The sequence below is a fragment of the Ovis aries genome, chromosome 12 (assembly GCF_016772045.2).
Source record: "Ovis aries strain OAR_USU_Benz2616 breed Rambouillet chromosome 12, ARS-UI_Ramb_v3.0, whole genome shotgun sequence".
NCBI lineage: Eukaryota > Metazoa > Chordata > Mammalia > Artiodactyla > Bovidae > Ovis > Ovis aries.
The window spans coordinates 2,670,813-2,689,584 of record NC_056065.1 but is presented as its reverse complement, the minus strand read 5'-3'; the positions used below and the strand labels follow the sequence as shown (position 1 = coordinate 2,689,584).

The 18,772-nt window shown below is 59.0% G+C and overlaps 1 protein-coding gene across 1 annotated transcript in view; it reads right to left on the bottom strand.

Moving 5' to 3' along the window:
- The window catches only part of CNTN2 (contactin 2), a 34,241-nt gene extending 17,935 nt beyond the window's left edge, over nt 1-16,306 (bottom strand). Inside the window, exons 1-7 of the mRNA XM_042256963.2 lie at nt 16,152-16,306; nt 7,326-7,476; nt 1,806-1,950; nt 1,550-1,725; nt 1,299-1,394; nt 714-923; nt 336-435 (exon numbers count right to left, since the gene is read on the bottom strand). Of these exons, the coding sequence (XP_042112897.1) occupies nt 336-435; nt 714-923; nt 1,299-1,394; nt 1,550-1,725; nt 1,806-1,950; nt 7,326-7,395 (797 nt within the window). The 5' untranslated portion in view covers nt 7,396-7,476; nt 16,152-16,306. The remainder of the gene's footprint in view (nt 1-335; nt 436-713; nt 924-1,298; nt 1,395-1,549; nt 1,726-1,805; nt 1,951-7,325; nt 7,477-16,151) is intronic.
- Between the last annotated feature and the right edge of the window lie 2,466 nt (nt 16,307-18,772).

Below are 18,772 nucleotides of genomic sequence, written 5' to 3'. Positions count from 1 at the left end.
AGAGAGGTTAAGTGGTTTACCCAAGGTCTCCATGTCAGCAAGTGACAGAGCTGGGGTTTGAATAAGGCAGGCCAGCTTGGGTCCACGCACCACGTTACCTGCCTCCAGCCTGTGGTGCTACATAAGCTGCCTGAACCGGTCATGGGCTGGGAAGACCAAGTGAGCCGACATGTGTCAGGGCCCTGGAGTGTGCGATGCCTCACCTACAGACTCAGTGTCCACTGAGGGCCCAGCATTCTGCTAGACCCTGCGCAGGGACACCAAGATGACTGAGAGCTGGCCCTGCCCTCTCCCTGGGGGCTCGGAGGGGCTGGCCCTCCCTTCCCACCACTCACTTCCCAAAGGCGAAGCACTCCAGGGTGACCTGCTGTCCCACCAGTGCGTAGGTCTCTGCTGGGAACCGGGCCTTGATGCTGGGAGCAAAGAGCCTGGTGTCTGCGGAGAGGGGGAGTGTGCGCATCAGACACAAACACTCCAGGTCAGGGCTCCTGTGCCTGTGACCTCAGCGCGGCTCAGAGCCTGCGTTTCTTGATTTCCTTTCCCGTTGGTGGCTGGAGCAAGGCCCTGAGACTGGGCCGCAGGAGGGCCCCGGGGTCCAGGCACAGACCCTGTGCCCTCCGAGCTGCTCTTTACAGCTTCAGACGGAAAACCCGCGTTCCCAACGCCCTTGAGCCTTCAGCCCCCTGCCCCCGGCCCTGCACACCGACCCTGACCTTCTGCGGCCAGGTTGAGCTGAGCAAACTTGCTGAAGACGCTCTTGGTGGAGAAGTCCATGTGGCTGGTGGCCAGGCAGGAGTAGTTGCCCAGGTCCGAGGCATTGGTCCGGGCGATGTACAGGTTCCCTGTGGTCTGGGACACGAAGTGCCGCCCGTCCGTTGGGATGAAGTTGGGGAACTCATTGAGGAGCCAGCGGTAGGACAAGCCTGCGAAGGGGGCGTGTGAGGGGCCTGGGCCGCTGGTCAGTGGAGCAGCTCTGCTGGGACCCCACAGTACACTGGGGACCCGTAGACCTGGTCCTGAGAGGCGTGGGGCCCTGAACTGGGGCTGGGGGGAGACCCAGAGGGAAGTCGCGTCTTTAGCCCCACTCTCAGGGAGTGCGGTCTGCTGGGGAGACAGCTCGCAGTGGTTGGGGGACACTCCCAGTCTGGCGTGCTGGGGGGCACAGAATCATCTGGAGCTGGGGACCCAGGGATCAGCATTCCAGGGCCCCTCACCACCGCTTACTCTATCCCTCTTCCATAAGTGGCCGGACGCCTCCTGTACCCTCTCGCATCGGCATCACCCAGGGCCTGGCTCACCTGGGTAGTGGGCGGGTGGGTTGCAGGGTAGCATCACCCCCCAGCCTTCGTGGGTCTTCACTGGGTCTCGCTCCTCCTTGGAGAATTCCTGCAGAACTGGAGGTGGAAACCAGGCCCTCAGGCGCTGGCCTTCAAGCCTGCGGTCCCTGCCCCATCAGCCTCCATGGGGCAGCAGTCACTCGCCCTTTCTGGACACCTCCCAGCACCCTCTTTGCCACCCCCACAGCATCTCAGCCCCCCGTGGGGCTCACAGCCGAAGCGGAGGACAGCCTCTCTGCTGACGACAGTGCCCACAGGGTTGGAGGCCAGGCACTGGTAGACACCAGCATCCTGGGCCTTGCTGGGGTTCATGATGACCAGGTTGCCCCCAACCAGCTGCTGGCGGGAGCCTGGCTCCAGCTTCATGTCGGTGCCATTCATCTTCCACCTGCAGTGGGGGTGGCAGGGGCTGATGTGAGGACAGCCTGCCGCCGCCCAGGGCCTCCCTTCACCGCCGCGGGGCCTCACCTATAGGTGGCTGGAGGGCTGGCCCGCGCACGGCAGGCCAGCGTCACCTTCTCCTCTGTGGACTCCTCTGGGAATAGCAGGCCAAGGGGCTGCTCTTCAAAGACAGGCCCAAAGGTAGCTGGGGATCCCCAGGCCGAGCTCCAAGCTGCAATGGGGGACATCACCAGACGTCTCAGGGCCTTGGGGCCAGCTGGAGCCTGATCTCCAATAGAACTTCCTGCAGTGATGGGAAGCTTCCATTTTCTGAACTGTCCAGTACAGTAGCCACTGGCCACTGTACCTCTGAAATATGGCTGGTGCAGCCGAGTAACCAGATTTTTATTTTTGTTTGATTATAATTAATTAAAAATTCAATTTCAATAGGTTAGGCAGACCACACATTTGGAAAACTCAGCAGTGGCCACAAGACTGGAAAAGGTCACTTTTCATTCACATCCCAAAGAAAGACAGTGCCAAAGAATGTTCAGCTTACTATACAGTTACACTCATTTCACATGCTAGCAAGATAATGCTCAAAATTCTTCAAGCTAGGCTTCAACAGTACATGAACTGAGAACTTCCAAATGTAAAAGCTGGATTTAGAAAAGGCAGAGGAACCAGAGATCAAATTGCCAACATCTGTTGAATCACAGAAAAAGCAAGAGAATTCCAAAAACATCTCCCTCATTGACTATGAGAAAGCCTTTGACTGCGTGAATCACAATAAACTGGAAAATTCTTAAAGAGATGGGAATATCAGATCACCTTTCCTGCCTCCTGAGAAACGTGTATACAGGTCAAGAAGCAACGGTTAGAACAGGACATGGAACAATGGGCTGGTTCAAAATCGGGAAAGGAGCACGTCAAGGCTGTATATCGTCACCCTGCTTATTTAACTCATATGCAGAGTACATCATGCGAAACGCCAGGCTGGATGAGTCACAAGCTGAGATAAAGACTGGCGGGAGAAACAAATATCAACAACTTCAGATATTCAGATGATACCACCCTTAGGGCAGAAAGTGAAGAGAAACTAAAGAGCCTCTTGATGAGAGTGAAAGAGGAGAGTGAAAAAGCTGGCTTAAAAAACTCAACTTTCAAAAAACTAAGATCATGGCATCCGGTCCCATCACTTCATGGCAAATGGATGGGAAAACAATGGAAACAGTGACAGACTTTATTTTCTTTGGCTCCAAAACCACTGTGGACAGGGACTGCAGCCATGAAATTAAAAGATGCTTGCTCCTTGGAAGACAAGTCATGACAAACCTAGACAGCGTATTAAAAAGCAGAGGCATCACTTTGCTGGCAAAGGTCCATGTAGTCAAAGCTATGGTTTTTCCAGTAGTCAAGTACAGATATGAGAGTTGGACTGTAAAGATGGCTGAGTGCTGAAGAATTGATGCTTTCAAACTGTGAAGCTGGAGAAGACTCTTGAGAGTCCTTTGGACGGCAAGATCAAACCAGTCTATCCTAAAGGAAATCACCCCTGAACATTCATTGGAAGCTCCAATACTTGACCATCTGATGCAAAGAGCCAACTTTTTGGAAAAGAGCCTGATGCTGGGAAAGATTGAAGGCAAGAGAAGGAGGCAGTAGAGGCTGAGATGGTGAGATGGCATCACCAACTCAATGGACATGAGTTTGAGCAAACGCCAGGAGATGGTGAGGACAGGGAAGCCTGGTGAGCCGCAGTTCATGGAGTTGCAAAGAGCTGGACATGACTTAATGACAAAACAACAAGGCAGATTCCGTCTCGTCAAGTTAGTTCAGTCAGCCACCCCTCCCTCGCAGGTACTGAGCACCTGCTGTATACTTAGCACTTAGCGACTCCTTCCATCACATGGAGCCGGAGGCCCAGGAAGGAAGGCAGAAAGCTGACAGTGCAAGGAGGCAAGGACCGTGACAGTGGCTTAGGCTCACGCGCAGGGACCCTTGGAGTGGAAGAGGCCAGAGGACTCACGGGAAACCTGGCCTGTGGGGTGTGAGAGGGGCCTGGAGAGACTCCTGGAAGCCACAGGCCAAGCGGCAGGGAGAGGACGCGTGGCCCTGGGCCTGTGCTCCTTCTGGGGGGCGTCCCCAGGGAATGTGCTGGGGCTTGGGCCTCTGTGGGCTGTCACAGGACCCTCGGCCTCAGCTTCCTCACCTGGGAGGTGGAAAGGTGACCGCCCCTCGAGGCCCAGAGCAGGGCCAGCCTGGCACAGGTGGTGTGCTCAGTGCTGCTCCTGGACCCAGGTGAGGCGTGGGGCGGGGACCAGGGGCAGGCAGGCTCAGGGGCGGGTGGATGCTGTGCAGGTGGCTTTAGGGCATTGTATAAAATTTCCATGTGTCAGTTCAAGAAAGAGAGGCCCAGAAAGGGGAACAACTTGCCCATCGTCACAGGGCAAGCCTGGGGCACACAGAGGTCTGGACCCTGGGCTCCTGGGTTTGCTGAGCGGATGGGCATCCCGCATGCAAACGGCGGCGTTTCTCTGCCTGGCCCCTCCCAGAGCAGATGCCTTGCTCTTCCCGGCGCGGGTCCAGGCTCCCTGGGCAGGGGATGCGAGGCAAAGGGCAGGGTCCCACACCCGCCTCAATGTGCTGGCCAGGCAGCTGGGCATGCCTTGCCTTCGTGGCGTCAGGCGGGAGCCAGCCACCCCTAGCTGGCTCCTGTCCCTTAGTGAAGCTGATTTTAGCTTCCTTGGTCGGTCGTGGGGTGGGGTCCCATTAACTACTGCCTACTCTCCTGGTTCATCCAGCTGTCAGCCTTAGTCCAGGGGCGGGGATGGACCCCATGCCACAGCTGAGGCTTGGTTCCAGACCCCTGGGAATGACGGCAGCTGCTAAGCAGCTCTCAGAATGGAGGAGGAGGCAGGGCTTCCTGAAACGGCACCCTGCCTCCTGCCCCCTCAGCCGTCTCTCTCCCTCATGGCTGCCCCGGGCCTCAGAGATGGCCCAGCTTAATCCTGAGTTAATGACGGTGGTGGAGGGGAGGGACCCCTGCCCCAGCTGGGACTGTGCGGAGGGGCGGGGGAGGCAGCCAGGCTGCTGGGAACAGCCCTGCATAATCGCAGCTTCCAGGAAGTCTGTCTTCATGGTGGGGGTGGGGGGCTGAGTGGGCCTGGGGCACGCTGATGCTTTAAGACTGGCTTCCTTCTGCACTTGATCCCAAGCTTGACCCCCTGCACTTGGCCATATACACACCCTCACCCCGACATCCACACAGGCACACTTTCCACGCCTGCCATGTACGCCCACTTCCTCACGTGCACACAGACATCACACATATATACATACATGACTCTCTAAGCTACTCCAGGAGTCAGATACATACGTTGATACACACATCGGTTTCCAGGCACAGACGGCTACAAATGTCCACATATACTTGCCTATGTGTATACATATACAAAACGGGCGTTCATGACATCCAGGCGTTAATAACCACAACATAGATTCTATCTCTTGAGGGCTTACTCTTTATCAATATCATGTTCTACATTTCTTTTTTGTAACCTCTTTACAAGATAGGTACCGCCATTTTATTGTTTGGCTAATCTGAAAACTGAGACTTAGAGGTTAAAAAACTGGCCCCAAATCACACAGTGAGAAGGAGCAGATCTGGGGTGTGGACCCTGGCCAGCCTCCCCGAGAGCCACGTCCTCAGCCACCGGGCTCAGGGCTCCCAGCAGAAGCGTCAGAGGTGCTGGTCCATCCTGAAGGTACCGAATCAGCATCTCTAGGAGGGAGGCCAAAGAATCTAGATTTTAAAGGGGCTGCGTGGACGTTCTGAAGGGCAGTTAGAGCTGCGAGCCACTGCACCGCGTGTAAGGACGTCTGTTCACGTTTGTCTCCCCCAAAATGCAGCAGGTCCTCCATGCAATAACTCGCTCACATCTCTACCCTCCCAGACCTCCACAGGCACACACTCACTCACCCCAGGCCTCCCTGTGAAGCTACACACACATCCACCCACATCCACACGCACACACACACACACAGACTCCCAGGCAAACCCACCCCCTCCATGCTCTCCTTGTTTGACAGCCTCTCTGATTTTCTCCTGATTCCCTGTCCAGACAACCCTGCTCCTCAGTGCACAGGCATCGGGGCCTCGCAGAGGAAGCAGAGAGGGAGCTGGGAGCCTGCGGGGGAAGCCGCACAGCGCTGCTTTGCACTGGGGCGTAGGAGTCCAAAGCTGTGTCCTCAGGGTGGGTGCACAGAGACAGCTAAGAGCCGAGGCCCCTCCCAGGACGAACAGCTGTAGGACACTCCACTCCTCCCTCTGCCGCTCTCCAGGGGGCCGGCCAGGTCCCACCTCCCTGGGTCTTCCTGCCTCTCAGGGTCTGAGGACTCCGCTGTCTGCCTTGGGGGCTGGAGCCCCAGGACTGAGCTGCCCCTGAGGGTCAGGAATGTGGCGGAGCCCAGGCACCCCCCTCCTCTGCTTTCTCTGGGCTAGATGTCTCCTGCTCCTGAAGCCTGGGCTCCCTACCCCAGCAGCACCTCCAGGCCTAGAAGCCCTGGCACCAGGAGCTAGGCCTGGGCTGGGCGCCCAGGAGGCTCCCTTACTTCCTAGCAGCCTCAATGATCTGGGTGCAGGGCTGGGAGGTGGTCAGAACATAATGAGGACATTTGACAGTATACCAGTGGGGTCCCTCCCAGCCATGACGAAGAATTTAAGATATGCAGCCCTGCAGGGGACCGCGGGGTGGGGAGGTGGAGTCTGAAGCGGTTAGGGCTCCAGAAGGCCATCAGACGATGGGCACACTTTCTCCCGTGGCGATCTTGAAGGGGAAAGGACACGTCTGTGGGTCTAGGCTGGGGGTCAGGGTGGAGAGACGGAGCAGCGGTCCCAGCAGGTGCTTGAGCTGCAGAGGCTGCTGGAGACGCTCCGGCTCTGCCAGCCCAGCCTGGGGGCCTGCAGCTTGCTCCGCCCTGCCCCCTCCCCTCCTGCCAGCCCCCCACCCCGGGATCCCTGGCTCGAGAACCTTTCCTTGGGCCTCTCCTGCCTGCTTCCTGGGCACCCTCTGCTCTGCCTCATCTCTGCGCAGACCCTGTTCCATATCTCGTCTACTTGCCAGGCCTCAGTGTTGCCCTGAGGAGCCCGCCCTCCCAGGGTTTTGTGGTCAGGGGACCTTAGAGCGGTCCTATCCAACAGAGCAGTATGTGAGGATGGTAATATTCTATAATCTGTGCCGTCCCATGCGGCCATGAGGCCTTGAAGTGCGGCTAGGACAATTAAGCAGCTAATTTTAAATTTCATCTTGGCAGACTTAAGGGCTACAACTCTGCGCTAATGTGGAGCTCTGGCTGGGCCGTAGTCTTGCTGTGTGACCCAGGGCAAGCCACTCACCCTCTCTGGATCATGTTTCGTTCATCTACAATGAGACAAAGACTCGTCCCCTCTTCTCCTAATCTCAGGAAAAGTAAAATCCGCAGACATGAAAATTCCACGAGGACATGGCCTCACGCTGAAGTGCAGAGTCAGTTATCTCTGTAGTCATCCCTAACAATGACAGAACACCCGACCCATCGCTGCTGGCTCCCGACAAGCCCTCTTACCTGGCGTGGAGACTAGGGCCGCGGCTACCAGCATCAGCAGGCATGCTCTCCTCTCGAGGGGCGTCCCCATGGTGGGCTCCAGGCTGGGGCCGGCAGCGGAGATGAGCCTCAGCCCAGCACAGGGAGTGTCCGGCTGGAGGCCGAGAGGGACCTGGTGGGGCAGAGGGATGGGGAGGCCTCGGAGCTGAGCAGTGCACTCCCGGCTCTGGGCGCACGGGCCGGCAACGCTTCTGCCTCAGCCCGAGGAAAGGCTGGAGTCGCTCCCACCCTCTTCAGGGCCCTGGGGAAGGGCCTGGCTATTGCCCAGTAGCTCTTCCCGGGCTGAGTGCCTCCTGCTGGCCCCCTGGGGGTCTGGCTCTGCCCTGGGCCCCTCCCCTCCTCCTGCCGCCCACTGAGTGGTGCTGCTCGGGAAGTGAAGGCAGTGACTAATCGGGAGGCAAGAAGCCGCTGCCTGTTCACCGGGAACAGCTCTCCTGGAGGGCTGGAGAGCTCAGGCCGGGGCCTGAGCCCGGGTGTGGGGAACTGGCTCCATCTTCTCAGGCCCACTCTCCCTGGTCGCGCTCCCACAGTGGCTGGGTTGGAGGGTAATGAGGGTCTCTGTGAGCTGCCTCTAGCCTCTAGGAACCAGCCTTATTTTCTAGCAGTGGGAAGGAGTTTCACTGATGCATCCCGCCCCTTTCGCCCTTATGTGCAGTGCATGATGGAGCCGTAACTGTGGCCCCCTTAGCAAGGCTCCCCTCCAGGTGGACTAGTGGTCCCGACAGACCTCTGGGCAAGAGATAACGCAGCTCCTAGACGAACCTCCTGCCTGCTGAGACGAGCTGCCCTTCTCCAGGGGATCCTCTTGACCCAGGGACCCAACCTGGGATCAATCAAACCAGGTTCGATTAACCCAGGGATCAACCAGGGATTGACCCCGGGATCCAATCTGGGATCAGTTGAACCGGGTTCGATCAGCCCAGGGATTGATAGATCCAGGTATCCAACCTGGGATCAGTTGAACCGGGTTTGATCAGCCCAGGGATCGAACATGGTTCTCCTGCCTTACAGGCAGATTCTTTACCGCCTGAGCTACCAGGGAAGTCAGGATGGGCAGAGGTGTGGTTAAATCCTGAAGACCTGGAAAACATGCTCCCTGGGGGCACCAATAGCAATCAGAGCCTCTCTCCATCAGTCTGAGAGGTGGGGGCCTCATCCTGGAGCAGGAGTGGGGCCACCTACCCCCATCTCCAGGCAAACCCGCACAGTTTGGGGGAGTGTGGAGTCCAGGGGCCTCCTTCCGGTCGTCAGAGTGAGCCTGGGTTGCGGGGCCCCCAGGCTGCAAGGAGAGGTCACACCACTGCAGGGCCCACCTCTCAGCCCCACCACCTGCTTTGCAGGAAGCTAAGAGCAGAAGGTCTAAGGTTGAGGGAGACAGCCTGGCTGGGGACTCCGCTGCTAGCTTGCTCCGAAACCCACGTGCTCCTGTGCTTCAGCGTCCTCCTGTGGCAGGCGGGTGCTCCAGTGTCTCCTGCAGCTGTGAGACAGCAGTGCTACCGAGGGCCTGGGAAGGCTGGCCTGGATGGGGGTGGGCAGTGGAGGCCTGGGGCCCGTGCAGGGCCTGCAGACCAGGCAAGCTCAGGATCTCTCTGCCTCACTGTGGGCTCCACTCCCCACAAAGAAGGGCTCCCAAACCTCTTTCAGCCTCAGCATGGGCTGGCACCGCCCTTTTCCTGCCTCCCCAGCAGCCTCAGCTGGGAAGGTTGTGGGGAGAAGCGGCCGCAGGGCTCAGGCAAGATGTGGGCTGAGGAGCTGGGTGTTCTGTGGGGGGTGAGCTTAAACTGTTGCACCCCCTCCCCTGCCCCAGCTCCAGCATCGTGCCCCTCCCCATGTCAGGCGGCCCGGACTTGCCCATCCCCATCCTTGTCCCTTTCCGCTCCAGACCTCGACGCAAGGTTTCAGCACTTTCAGCCAGCCGGACACTCCCCCAGGGCGCTCGGTGCAGAACGGGCACCACGTGTGTGTCATGCTCACCTGCCTGAGAACAGCTGTCGTGTCAGACGCTCACACTCACACTCACACTCACATGGTGGGTTGACCAGGCTTCAGTCCTGCTTAAGGGTTAACCCAGGGCAGACAGACATACACGCGCACCCTCCTACTCTCACACACACTCCCTCACACACACACACTCTCACACAGGGTCAGCAGGGTGCTCAGTCATGGAAGAATCTAGAAGCAGGACCCTGGAGGGTCACAAATGCAGAAAGCTGTCCTCATGACAGGGAGCCACTGGGCACTGGAAACCACCGCAGGCTTTGGAATCACAACAGGAGTCGGTGACCTTGGCTTTGTCTCCTAACAGTGTTGTGAACTTGGACGAGTCTTCTCCCCTGGTGGACCTCAGTGTTCTCATCTGCCAAGTGGAGACCATAACACTTCCTTCCCAGAGTGGTTCTGAGCGGTCAGTGAGGTGTGGAGCACCCCGCAGGGGCAGTCCTCGGGCTGTTTGGACTTGCCCTGGCTGACGGTGGGGCCGGGGGCATGGACAGAGGATGGGGCAGCGGACCCTCCCCACTTCAGCCAGAGCAGCTCCCCTCACCCTTGCTGGATCCACTACAGACCCCTCCCCGCTCCAGCCAGAGCAGCTCCCCTCACACTTGCTGTATCCGCTGGGCTTCCCTCCCAGGTTCCCTCTACACAAAGGGATCCGCGGTTCCGAATGGTTTGAAAACGTCTCTTTGGCAGTGTGCCCCGTCTAGAGTCTGGCCCAGAGAAGGTGCTCAGTCATCCTTCGCTGCCTGCCCTTTGTCTGTCTGCCAGTCCTGCGAGCTCACATGGGGAGGGTGCAGGCTGGGGGAGACGTGCCCTTATCCTGAGCTGCCCGAGCGGCGCAGAGACGGACGGACAGGGACCGGAGGCTGGCCTGCAGACTTGGGCAGGGGTCTGCTGTGCCCAGCAGCAGTGCTGGAGAGAGTGGGTGGGTGTGCGTGTGTCCACACGTGTGTGATGTCTGTGCGTCCCTCTGTATGTGTGTGGTCTGGCCTTCTGTCTCTGTGTGTATGCATGTACCTGTGTCTGTGTGTGGGGGCAGTATCTGTTCTTTGTGCATATGCCTCTGTGTGTGTGTGAGTGCGTGTGTGTCTTGCGTCTCCACCCGGCACAGGGTGCGAGGACCCAGCCCTGCCTTGCTTCTCTGAGACCTACACGCTGGATCATTCGCCCCCGCACGGCAGTGCTCAGAAGCAGCTGCCATCTCTTTTGTTTGCTTTTGTTGCTAAGTCATGTCTGACTCTTTGAGACCCCAAGGATTGTAGCCCGCCAAACTCCTCTGTCCATGGGACTTTCCAGGCAAGAATACTGCAGTGGGTTGCCATTTGCTTCTCCAGGAGATCCTCCCCACCCAGGGACTGAACCTGCATCTCTTGCATTGGCAGGCGGATTCTTTATCGTTGAGTCACCAGGTTCTCTCTCTTACTATAAGTAATTATAACTCATCATGAATAACACGATTCCTCTACTCATCCTTCAGTTTAATCCAGGCTTCAATCAGTCACCTCTGGGTTCAAGCGCCCTGGGCGTCCCTGGGGACTGAGACCTGTGGCCCCAGAGGAGACGTGGATGCAGAGGGGCTGGGACTGGGCGCGCCTAGGGCTGTCCTCTGGGAGCACTGGAGACTGATCAACTCCACCAGATGTGCACTGAGCCAAGGCCTGTGTGAACACCCCCCCCAACCCCCCACCGCCTCACACTCCCACCACAGAGCCTGGGGCAGAGATGGGACCTCACTGCCTCCCTGATACGAGGCACTGGCATCCGGCCTCGTCCTGCGTCTGTCTCCGTTGTATATTTAACGCTGTGTGCCAGGCACTGTGCTAAGCGTGAGGGGTGGGCAGGAACAACACCACCACCCTTGCAGAGCCCCTGCCCAGCTGAATGCAACCGGGGGATGTGCTCGAGAGCCTCAGGGGCCAGTCGTCTTCCACACCAGCCCTGTGACACACTCTAGAATGCCCAGGATGGAGCTCGGGCTGGAGTGGAGCTATGCCAGGCCAGAGCTGGCCCCAGGCAGCTGCCCTGGTGCAGGGGGGCAGGCGCAGGCTGGCACAGGCGGGCACAGGCTGCCACTATTTGGGACCCGTCCTGAGAGAACGCGGGAGTTCATAGCTGCTCGAGGTTCAGGGGAGCTGGCTGAGTTGCTGGGCCCTGGAGACAAAGGATCTGGAAGACAACTGGGGATTGGGAGGCTGGGAGCTGGACTCCACCAGGGTCTGCGGGCTGAGGACCCCTGCTCAGGGCCAGTCAGCAAATGAAAGACGCCCTCTACTAGGGTACTGAGTTCCCGGCCCTGGAACCCGTCTCTCCTTTCCCCTGACAACGGAGATCTGAGCAGGTCTGGGATGAATGGGGGTAGGAAAAGGAGTTAGGAGCCCAGTTGAGGCCAGAGACTCAGTGACTTCTTATAAGCCACCAGGGCTTACAGGGGCACCCTGGGTTCCCCGCCCCCGGCATGCTGCTTAAAGGCGGGGGTGGGGTCCGGTGTTGACAGGCCTCATGCTTACTAGCCAGTGTAACCTTAGGATAACTAACCGGTATAACCCCAGTGACTGTATGTTCCTGAACTCTGAGCCTCAGTCTCGGTCTGCAGAATGGGAATGAGAAGGGAAGTACCCACCTCCCGGGACTCCTGTGAGGTCAGCACCATTCCTGGCCCACAGCAAGTGCTTGAGGAACATCAGAGCTTGTCACTGAGAACCCTCACCAGTCTCAAGCGCAGGCACCGGCACACCGAGGGACACACAAGTGGGCCCACAGACACCGCGCCTGGCTGTGAGCCGAGGTTCCACACGGCCACAACATCTGGGCCACACTTACATGCACGGAGAACACTCCCCTCTCCTGTCTCCCTGGACGGGCGCCTTCCCCCTTCACCCCCACGGGTGTGGGGGGCCTGGGCAAGCACCCACAGGCATGCCGTTGCAGACGAGGACACAGGGGCACACTGTCACACCCAGGCTCTGTGCGTGCAGGAGGGCGCCTGGCTCAGACACACATGTGGGCTCCCCTGAGCAGGTACTTCTCATCAGCCGCCCCACCTCCTGCCTGTGGGGTCTAAGATGGGAGGGGGACTCTGGCTACAAAAGGAATTGCCTGTGAAAGGGTCCTGGGACATGACCACTGTCTTCCAGAAAGGTCTAAACCATCTCCATGCCCCTGGGAGGACGGGGTCTGCACAGGCCTCGTGGGGCTCCGTGCCCGGTGGGGCAGGAGCTGGTGGGAAGAGGACGGTGCCTTTGAGGCCTCGGTGGCGGGCGGCTGGTGTCCTGAGCTGGAGCAGGTCCCCGGGTGTGTTGGGCGGGAGGGGAACCCCTCAGTCCGCGTGGGAACAGGGACTGCTTGGGGACAGGGCAGCCTGGCCGCGGTCCCGCCCCTGCCTGCTCCTTATGCTGCCTCCCTCCTGGGCCCTGCTGGTCTCTGCAGCCTCTTTGTATTTGCAGCTGACACCCTGAGGCCCTGCCCCGGCATGATCGTGCCCTCCGGGGAGAGCTGGGACTCCCAGGCTTGCGGATCTGCCTAAGCGTTGGGCCCTGGTCTGGGAGGGTCAGCCCTTGATCTGCGGCCTGGAGTCTTTCCCTCCTGTGCCCATTCTCTCCACCGAAGAGACCCCGCAAAGTTGGGAGTGGACAGAAGGGGCGAGCTCTGCGGGCTTCTGAGGTGACCTGGAGGTGGGGCTCGCAGCACCCAGACTCCAGGGTTCCTGTCTGCCTGCCTGCCTGCTAAGCGAGGGGTCTGGGGGCAGAAGGAGAGAGGGCTTTGGAGGAGAGTCCCTTTCTGCGATATCAGGAGCGGGAGCAATTGTTCCAACTTGGTTTGGAAAATCCAAATCAGGAATAAATCAGTAGAGCAATTTTGCATGTCCCCTCTTCTCTGCTGAGAGATTCCCCCGTTTCTGGACAGGCTGGTTCGGAACCAAACCTGGTCGGGCTGGGTTTGAACTTGCTCCTCCCCTTCGGCCAGTGTCCACGCCAGGGCCCCGGTTAATGGCACCTGTGGGGCTATGCTGCAGGAGGGCCACCCTTCCGCCAGACCCAGGGTGGAGAAGCCTTTGGTCTATCAGGCGGGCAGACATGGAGAGGATGCAGGCTGGAGGAGACCAGCTGGTGTCATCCGGGGGGTGCCCTGAGTGTGGGGTGGGAGTCATCAGATAAAGAAGCGGAGTGCCGTTGGGTCGGCCCAAGTCCTGCGATGGAGTGTGCTCGGTTTTGGGTGAGACCATCACACACCTTAGCTGTGATTTGCACCCTCTTTGGGTAAACAAGGAAACATGGGCTCAGTTTATAGCAAGATAACTCATTAAACCCATGGAAGGACTTCTTCACTCCAGGATGGTTACCATCAGGGCACAGAACCCACAAAAATTTCCATGAATATTCCAAGTTAGCAAAGCCCCAGGGGGTTTGGTCTAGACTGGGGAGGTCCAGAAGGGTGAGAGGTGGGCAGCATGGAAGAGGGAGAGAAAAGGATGCCTGTCTGCCCATGGATTCCTGAGTCACTCCTGCCTGTATTTATTGCAGGATGACCTGAGGCTGGGAGAAATTTACAGGGTCATCCAGCCCAACTTCTACTCCAGGCAGAAGTGCCTCTCAGCTTGGCCCGGACCCCACGTCCCCGCCCCTCACACAGTCATGGGAAAGAAGGCTGCCCCAACTCTTCATGGCTCATCGTCCTGGTGAGGAAGTCGCTCCTGCAGTCTAGCTTCAGTCTCTCTTGCTTCATTGGCGTATCTGTTGCTCTAGTTCTTTTCCTGTGAATCAACCCTGTGGTTCTGACCTTAGGCTTCTGAGACAAGCTTTCTCACAAACATTTGGCCGAGGACATCTCTGAGGGTGGGGGCACTGTGCCTTCTCAAAGGGCGTGGCTTCCCCAATGGTCTTCAAGTCAAAGAAGACACTTTGCGGGCACCTCCTTCTTAGTACTGCTCCTGAGGAGCGAGTCTGGTCAGCCAGTCAGAGACCACCCTGCTGAGCGCACTGCCTCAGAGGCCCTTCCCACACGCGTCTATTTAAACTGCTCTGGCAGAGAAGGTGTTGGAACGGAGTTGCATAAGGGAGTGAAATCCGGGGCTGGGGGGGATGGTGTGGGGTGGGGGCGTGCATTTGACCGGCAGGGACCGTGCGGAGAGAGCTTGCCGGTGTAGACACTGGGTGGGGAGTAAGAGGGGAATAAGCAGGGCCCCTCTGCTCGGGCAGTGTGCTTCTGCGTCCCCCGCCACTCAGGGGGGCCCCAGAAGGAGAGGGGGCATCGGGGACTTTGCTGCCGTGGGCACAGCGGCCCCTCCATGTCTGTCTCACCTCAGCCCCCTCCTGATGGCTGGGAGCTCCTGGTAGATCTCATGAGGAAGGAGAGAGAACTCTGACCTCAGGTGAAAGCCATCCTCGAGGGGACCTGCAGCCTGGCTGGAGAGGGTTAGGTGGTGGGCCCCGGGTGGGGCATGGACCTCCCTGCTCCCAAGGCCAGGGTCGGGCACGTCTCTGCCCCACCTCCGGCCCACCCCCTCTGCCCTCGGTCCCATCGGGTGGGCTCTCTGGCCGGGAGGCTGGGAGAGGAGTCCCAGACGGCCGCCGGGAATGTGATCAGACCAGCGACACCCTGGCTAACGTGGAGTCTTCCTCCTCTCGCCTCCCTCCAGGCAGAAGGACAGGATGCCAGCTGGGCTGGGGAGGGAGGCTGGGGCTTTGGGGGTCAGGCCGGAAGGCAAGGGTGAGAGGAGTCTGACCCACTGCAGGCTGGATGTGAAGCAGGGGGAAGTTAGGAGCAGGAAACCTGGGGGCAAGCAAGCCCAGATTCTCCGGGGCAGGGGTCATGGGCACTCACAGCTCCCCAACCTCTAAACAGCCTGGACCGACAGCTTCTCCCCTAGGACTCAGGCTCAGCCCCCACCCGTCTGTGGCTTTGTCCCTGCGCGGCGCGAACACTCTCCTTCCACAGGCGCTGTCTCAGCTCACCCCCTTCCACTCCCCAGACGTGGGGACCCCTCCTGGAGGAGGAGATGGCTGCGCAACCCCCTCTGCCTCTGGCCCATAGGACTGCCTTCTCTTTCAAGACCCCCGACTTGGCAGCTCTCTCCCTTCCGGCCCATCCCCTCCCCTGCTGGGAAGTCAAACTTCTGCACCTCCTTCACCGCCACCGGCGAGGATGGGGTGGCCCGAGGAGACGAGGAGGGTGGGCAGGGCAGAAGGGATGTGACTTGACCCAGGTTCTCCTCCCTAAGTCCGGGCTCCTGGACAGGCCTTTGCCTAAACTTGCGCTCCAGTCTCCCCTCACCTCCTGCAGCCTCCCCCTCAGTCTAACAGAAGCAGGACTTTATAAAGAGGTCACCCTGCACAGGCAGGCCAGCGCGGCCTCACGTCCGGCCAGTCAGGTTTGCTCCCATCCAGGGACAGGGCAGGCCAGGGCACGGGGGCCTGGCCTCACTCACAGACAGTCAAGCCCTGGGCTAGGGGCACAGGGCAGGGCTGTGGCCTCTGCCCACTCTGGGGGCAGTCACTGCTGCCAGCCTGTGGCTTGAGCTCCTGGACACACTCTTGGGGTTCAGCTTGCCGGCCAGGCCTGGCCTGCCAGGGCCCTGCAGGGTGCCACCTACGTCGACAGGGCGGAGGGGGTCTCGGTCTCCGCGGCCCCTGGGGGGCTGGGGTGAGAAGTCAGACAGCCCCTGCCAGCCAGCTGGGGTTTCTGCTCTGGCCCTGTGCCCTGCTCCCCGCAAAGGAACTGAGCGCCCAGCCCCTGCCCACAGCGGTGCCCCGGGAAGCCCCTGGGCTGGAGGAGACAAAAGCGGCTGGCACCTACCTGGGATGCAAGGAGGGTGTTGGCCGGGGAAGGGGGACGCCGCTCACGCCGGGGAGCCGAGCCAGCCGGGCTGCCGGCCCGAGCCGCCCTCCTCCGCTCCGCTCCCTCAGCCCCAGCGCTCGCTGCCGACCTGGTGCAGCGGCGGGCGAGGGCGCGCGTGTGCGCGTGTGCGCCTGTGTGCGCCTGTGTGCCGCCGGTTCACTGCAGCATCTCTGCACCGAGATGCGCTCCTCCCTCTCGCCGGCGCCGCTCACTGGCTGGCGCGGGCTCAGCCTGGAGACGCGCCCCGGCCCCTCCCTTCCCCAGCCGCCCTGCTTCACCTCATTTGCTTCCCGTGTTTAAGGGCCGGGCGCGTCTTCCGTGGGGCTCGGGCGGCTCAGCCCCCGCGCCGCCTGGCCTCTGCCCCCGCCCTCCCTGCCCAGCGCCGAGCTGAAGGGCTGCAGAGGGTGCGCTGAGGAAGTACTAGAGAGCAGCTTAGTCCTCAAACCCGAGATCCATGGCAGCAAACTCCATGGAATCGACTCTTAGAGGAAGGGCTGCAAATTAGAAATGAGGTGCGGGCCGAGTGGGGTGGAGGGCTGCCTCCGATCGTCTTTATTGTTTCCCGTTTATGAGAGTAAGGTGGGCTCTTGGTCAAGATAACCGAACAGTAGAGGAAATTTTAACATAGATAGTGAATGTACCTTAACAGATTTAAATTACATGCCTCCGGGTTTATTATTTTCCTGTAAATAATTACATGGATTATTAGTATTATTTTATGCAGATGGATCACCTCATATATCATTGATTGACAAAATATTTTAAAATTATATAGTAGACCTTGAGCCGCTTTTCACACTTTCAACCAGCCCGCAGTGTGTTGTCATGAAAAGACCACTAGGTTGAGTCTGGGTCTCTGCAAGGCAGTCTGGGCCCTGCGACTAGCTCAACTGAGTGTTCTAGGCTGAGTGTGTCATCTTCCTGAGCCTCACTGATAACCTGAAGGGGCTAACGGTGGCCAGGGTCCCTGCCGGCTCTGAGACTCTAGGTGCTCACTGGTGAGCAGCGCGTCTCCCGCTCTCTGCTCCTGTCGTGTGGCAGGCGTGCCCCGGGAGGCTGGGGCCTGGAGGAGGAGGGACGAGCCGTCTGTGGCAGCCGCGGCCCGGCAGGCTGTCACTGTGTCCCCATCCCGGTCCACCTGCTGTCTAGCTCACACAGATGAGACCAGTGAGCGGTCCAGATGCTGAAGCAGCTGGTGGGGCCACGCCAACGTCAGAGCTTTCAGGGGGCATACCTGTCAAGCCTGGAGCGTGGCCATCAGAGCTTTCAGGGGACATAGCTGTCAAGCCTGGAGTGTGGCTCCATGTATCTTTGAGTGGAGAGGGACACAGAGGCTTGGGACGGGGCTGGGTCGACAGAGAAGGGGCCTGGAAAGGGAGAAGGAGGTGTGGACGGAGGGAGGGTCTGTAGCTCAGCCTCCAAGGCTGGAATGCCTGCCCGGGTCCCATCCACTTCCCCCCGGCCCGGGCCTGCCCCTGCATGGAGCTTTCCCAGCTCAGGGACAGTCTTCCTCGCTCCTGATGGAGGCTCTGTGAGTCCTCCTTGGACTGCTGCTGAGCAAGTCCCTTCCGGGATGTCCTTCCTTCTTCTGCCTCTGCCCACGTTGTCCTTGTCTCTCTGTCTTCCTGAGGCTGGCAGTTGGCCTCAAGCTTCTGAGGTGAGCTCTGCCCTCTGACCCCACTCACGTCAACCAAGGCTCCAAGGAGAGTGCCCTGAGTTCTCTCCAAACAGAAACGGCTGCCAAGAGGGGTTGGCTCAGCTGCTGCCCTGGGAGAGGCGGAACAGGTATTGGCTGACTCAGGGGCCAATAGTCTGGAAATGTTTGCAGGGAGGATTGCTGTAGATTGACACTGCTGTCTTTATGACTGGTTTAGGACAGCTGCCGCCCTTGTGGCGGGGGGTGGTTCCTTGGGGAGGCCACGGTTCCCATCCCAATGATACAGGTGACTGGGGTCTCTAAGATGTTCTCAGACCCCTCTGCAACCTGCCTGCCCTGCCCGTGGGCTCCAGAAGCCACAGTAAGTGCAAACAAGAGTGCTAACTGAGCCCAGGACTGGATTCAGGGCAATATCTCCCAAAGTTTCATCTCAGGTGGATTTAGCGGGCTTAGGGGCTCCTCACTGCCTCTCAGGTGCTTCTGTTTCTGACAAAAGAGTGGGCTGAGCCTTTGGGGGTCTAGGCTGAGTTTTGCTTGTGGGTCCATTAGATTGATAATGGCAACAGCATTTTATAATATTATTATTAATTATTGTATAAATTATTAACAACAACTTGAGTGTCTCCAACGAGCCAGGAACTGTACTAAGTGCTTTATCTGAATTGTCCACCCAAGGGGGTGTGTGTTATTATTATTATGCTCCCTCTACAGATGAGGCTCAGAGAGACTGAAGAACCTGCTCAGAGTAAACAAGAGGAGAAGTGGAGAATGCTGGTCTGACTGCAGTATCCATGTACTCCAGCCCTCATTGCAGGCCCCTCTGCGGTGGGCAGAACAGGGGACAGGGCGGTATACTTTTTTTTAGTGCCTGTCAGATCCCAGAATCCTCAGCATAGTTGATTACAAGGGGCACCTCTTCTTT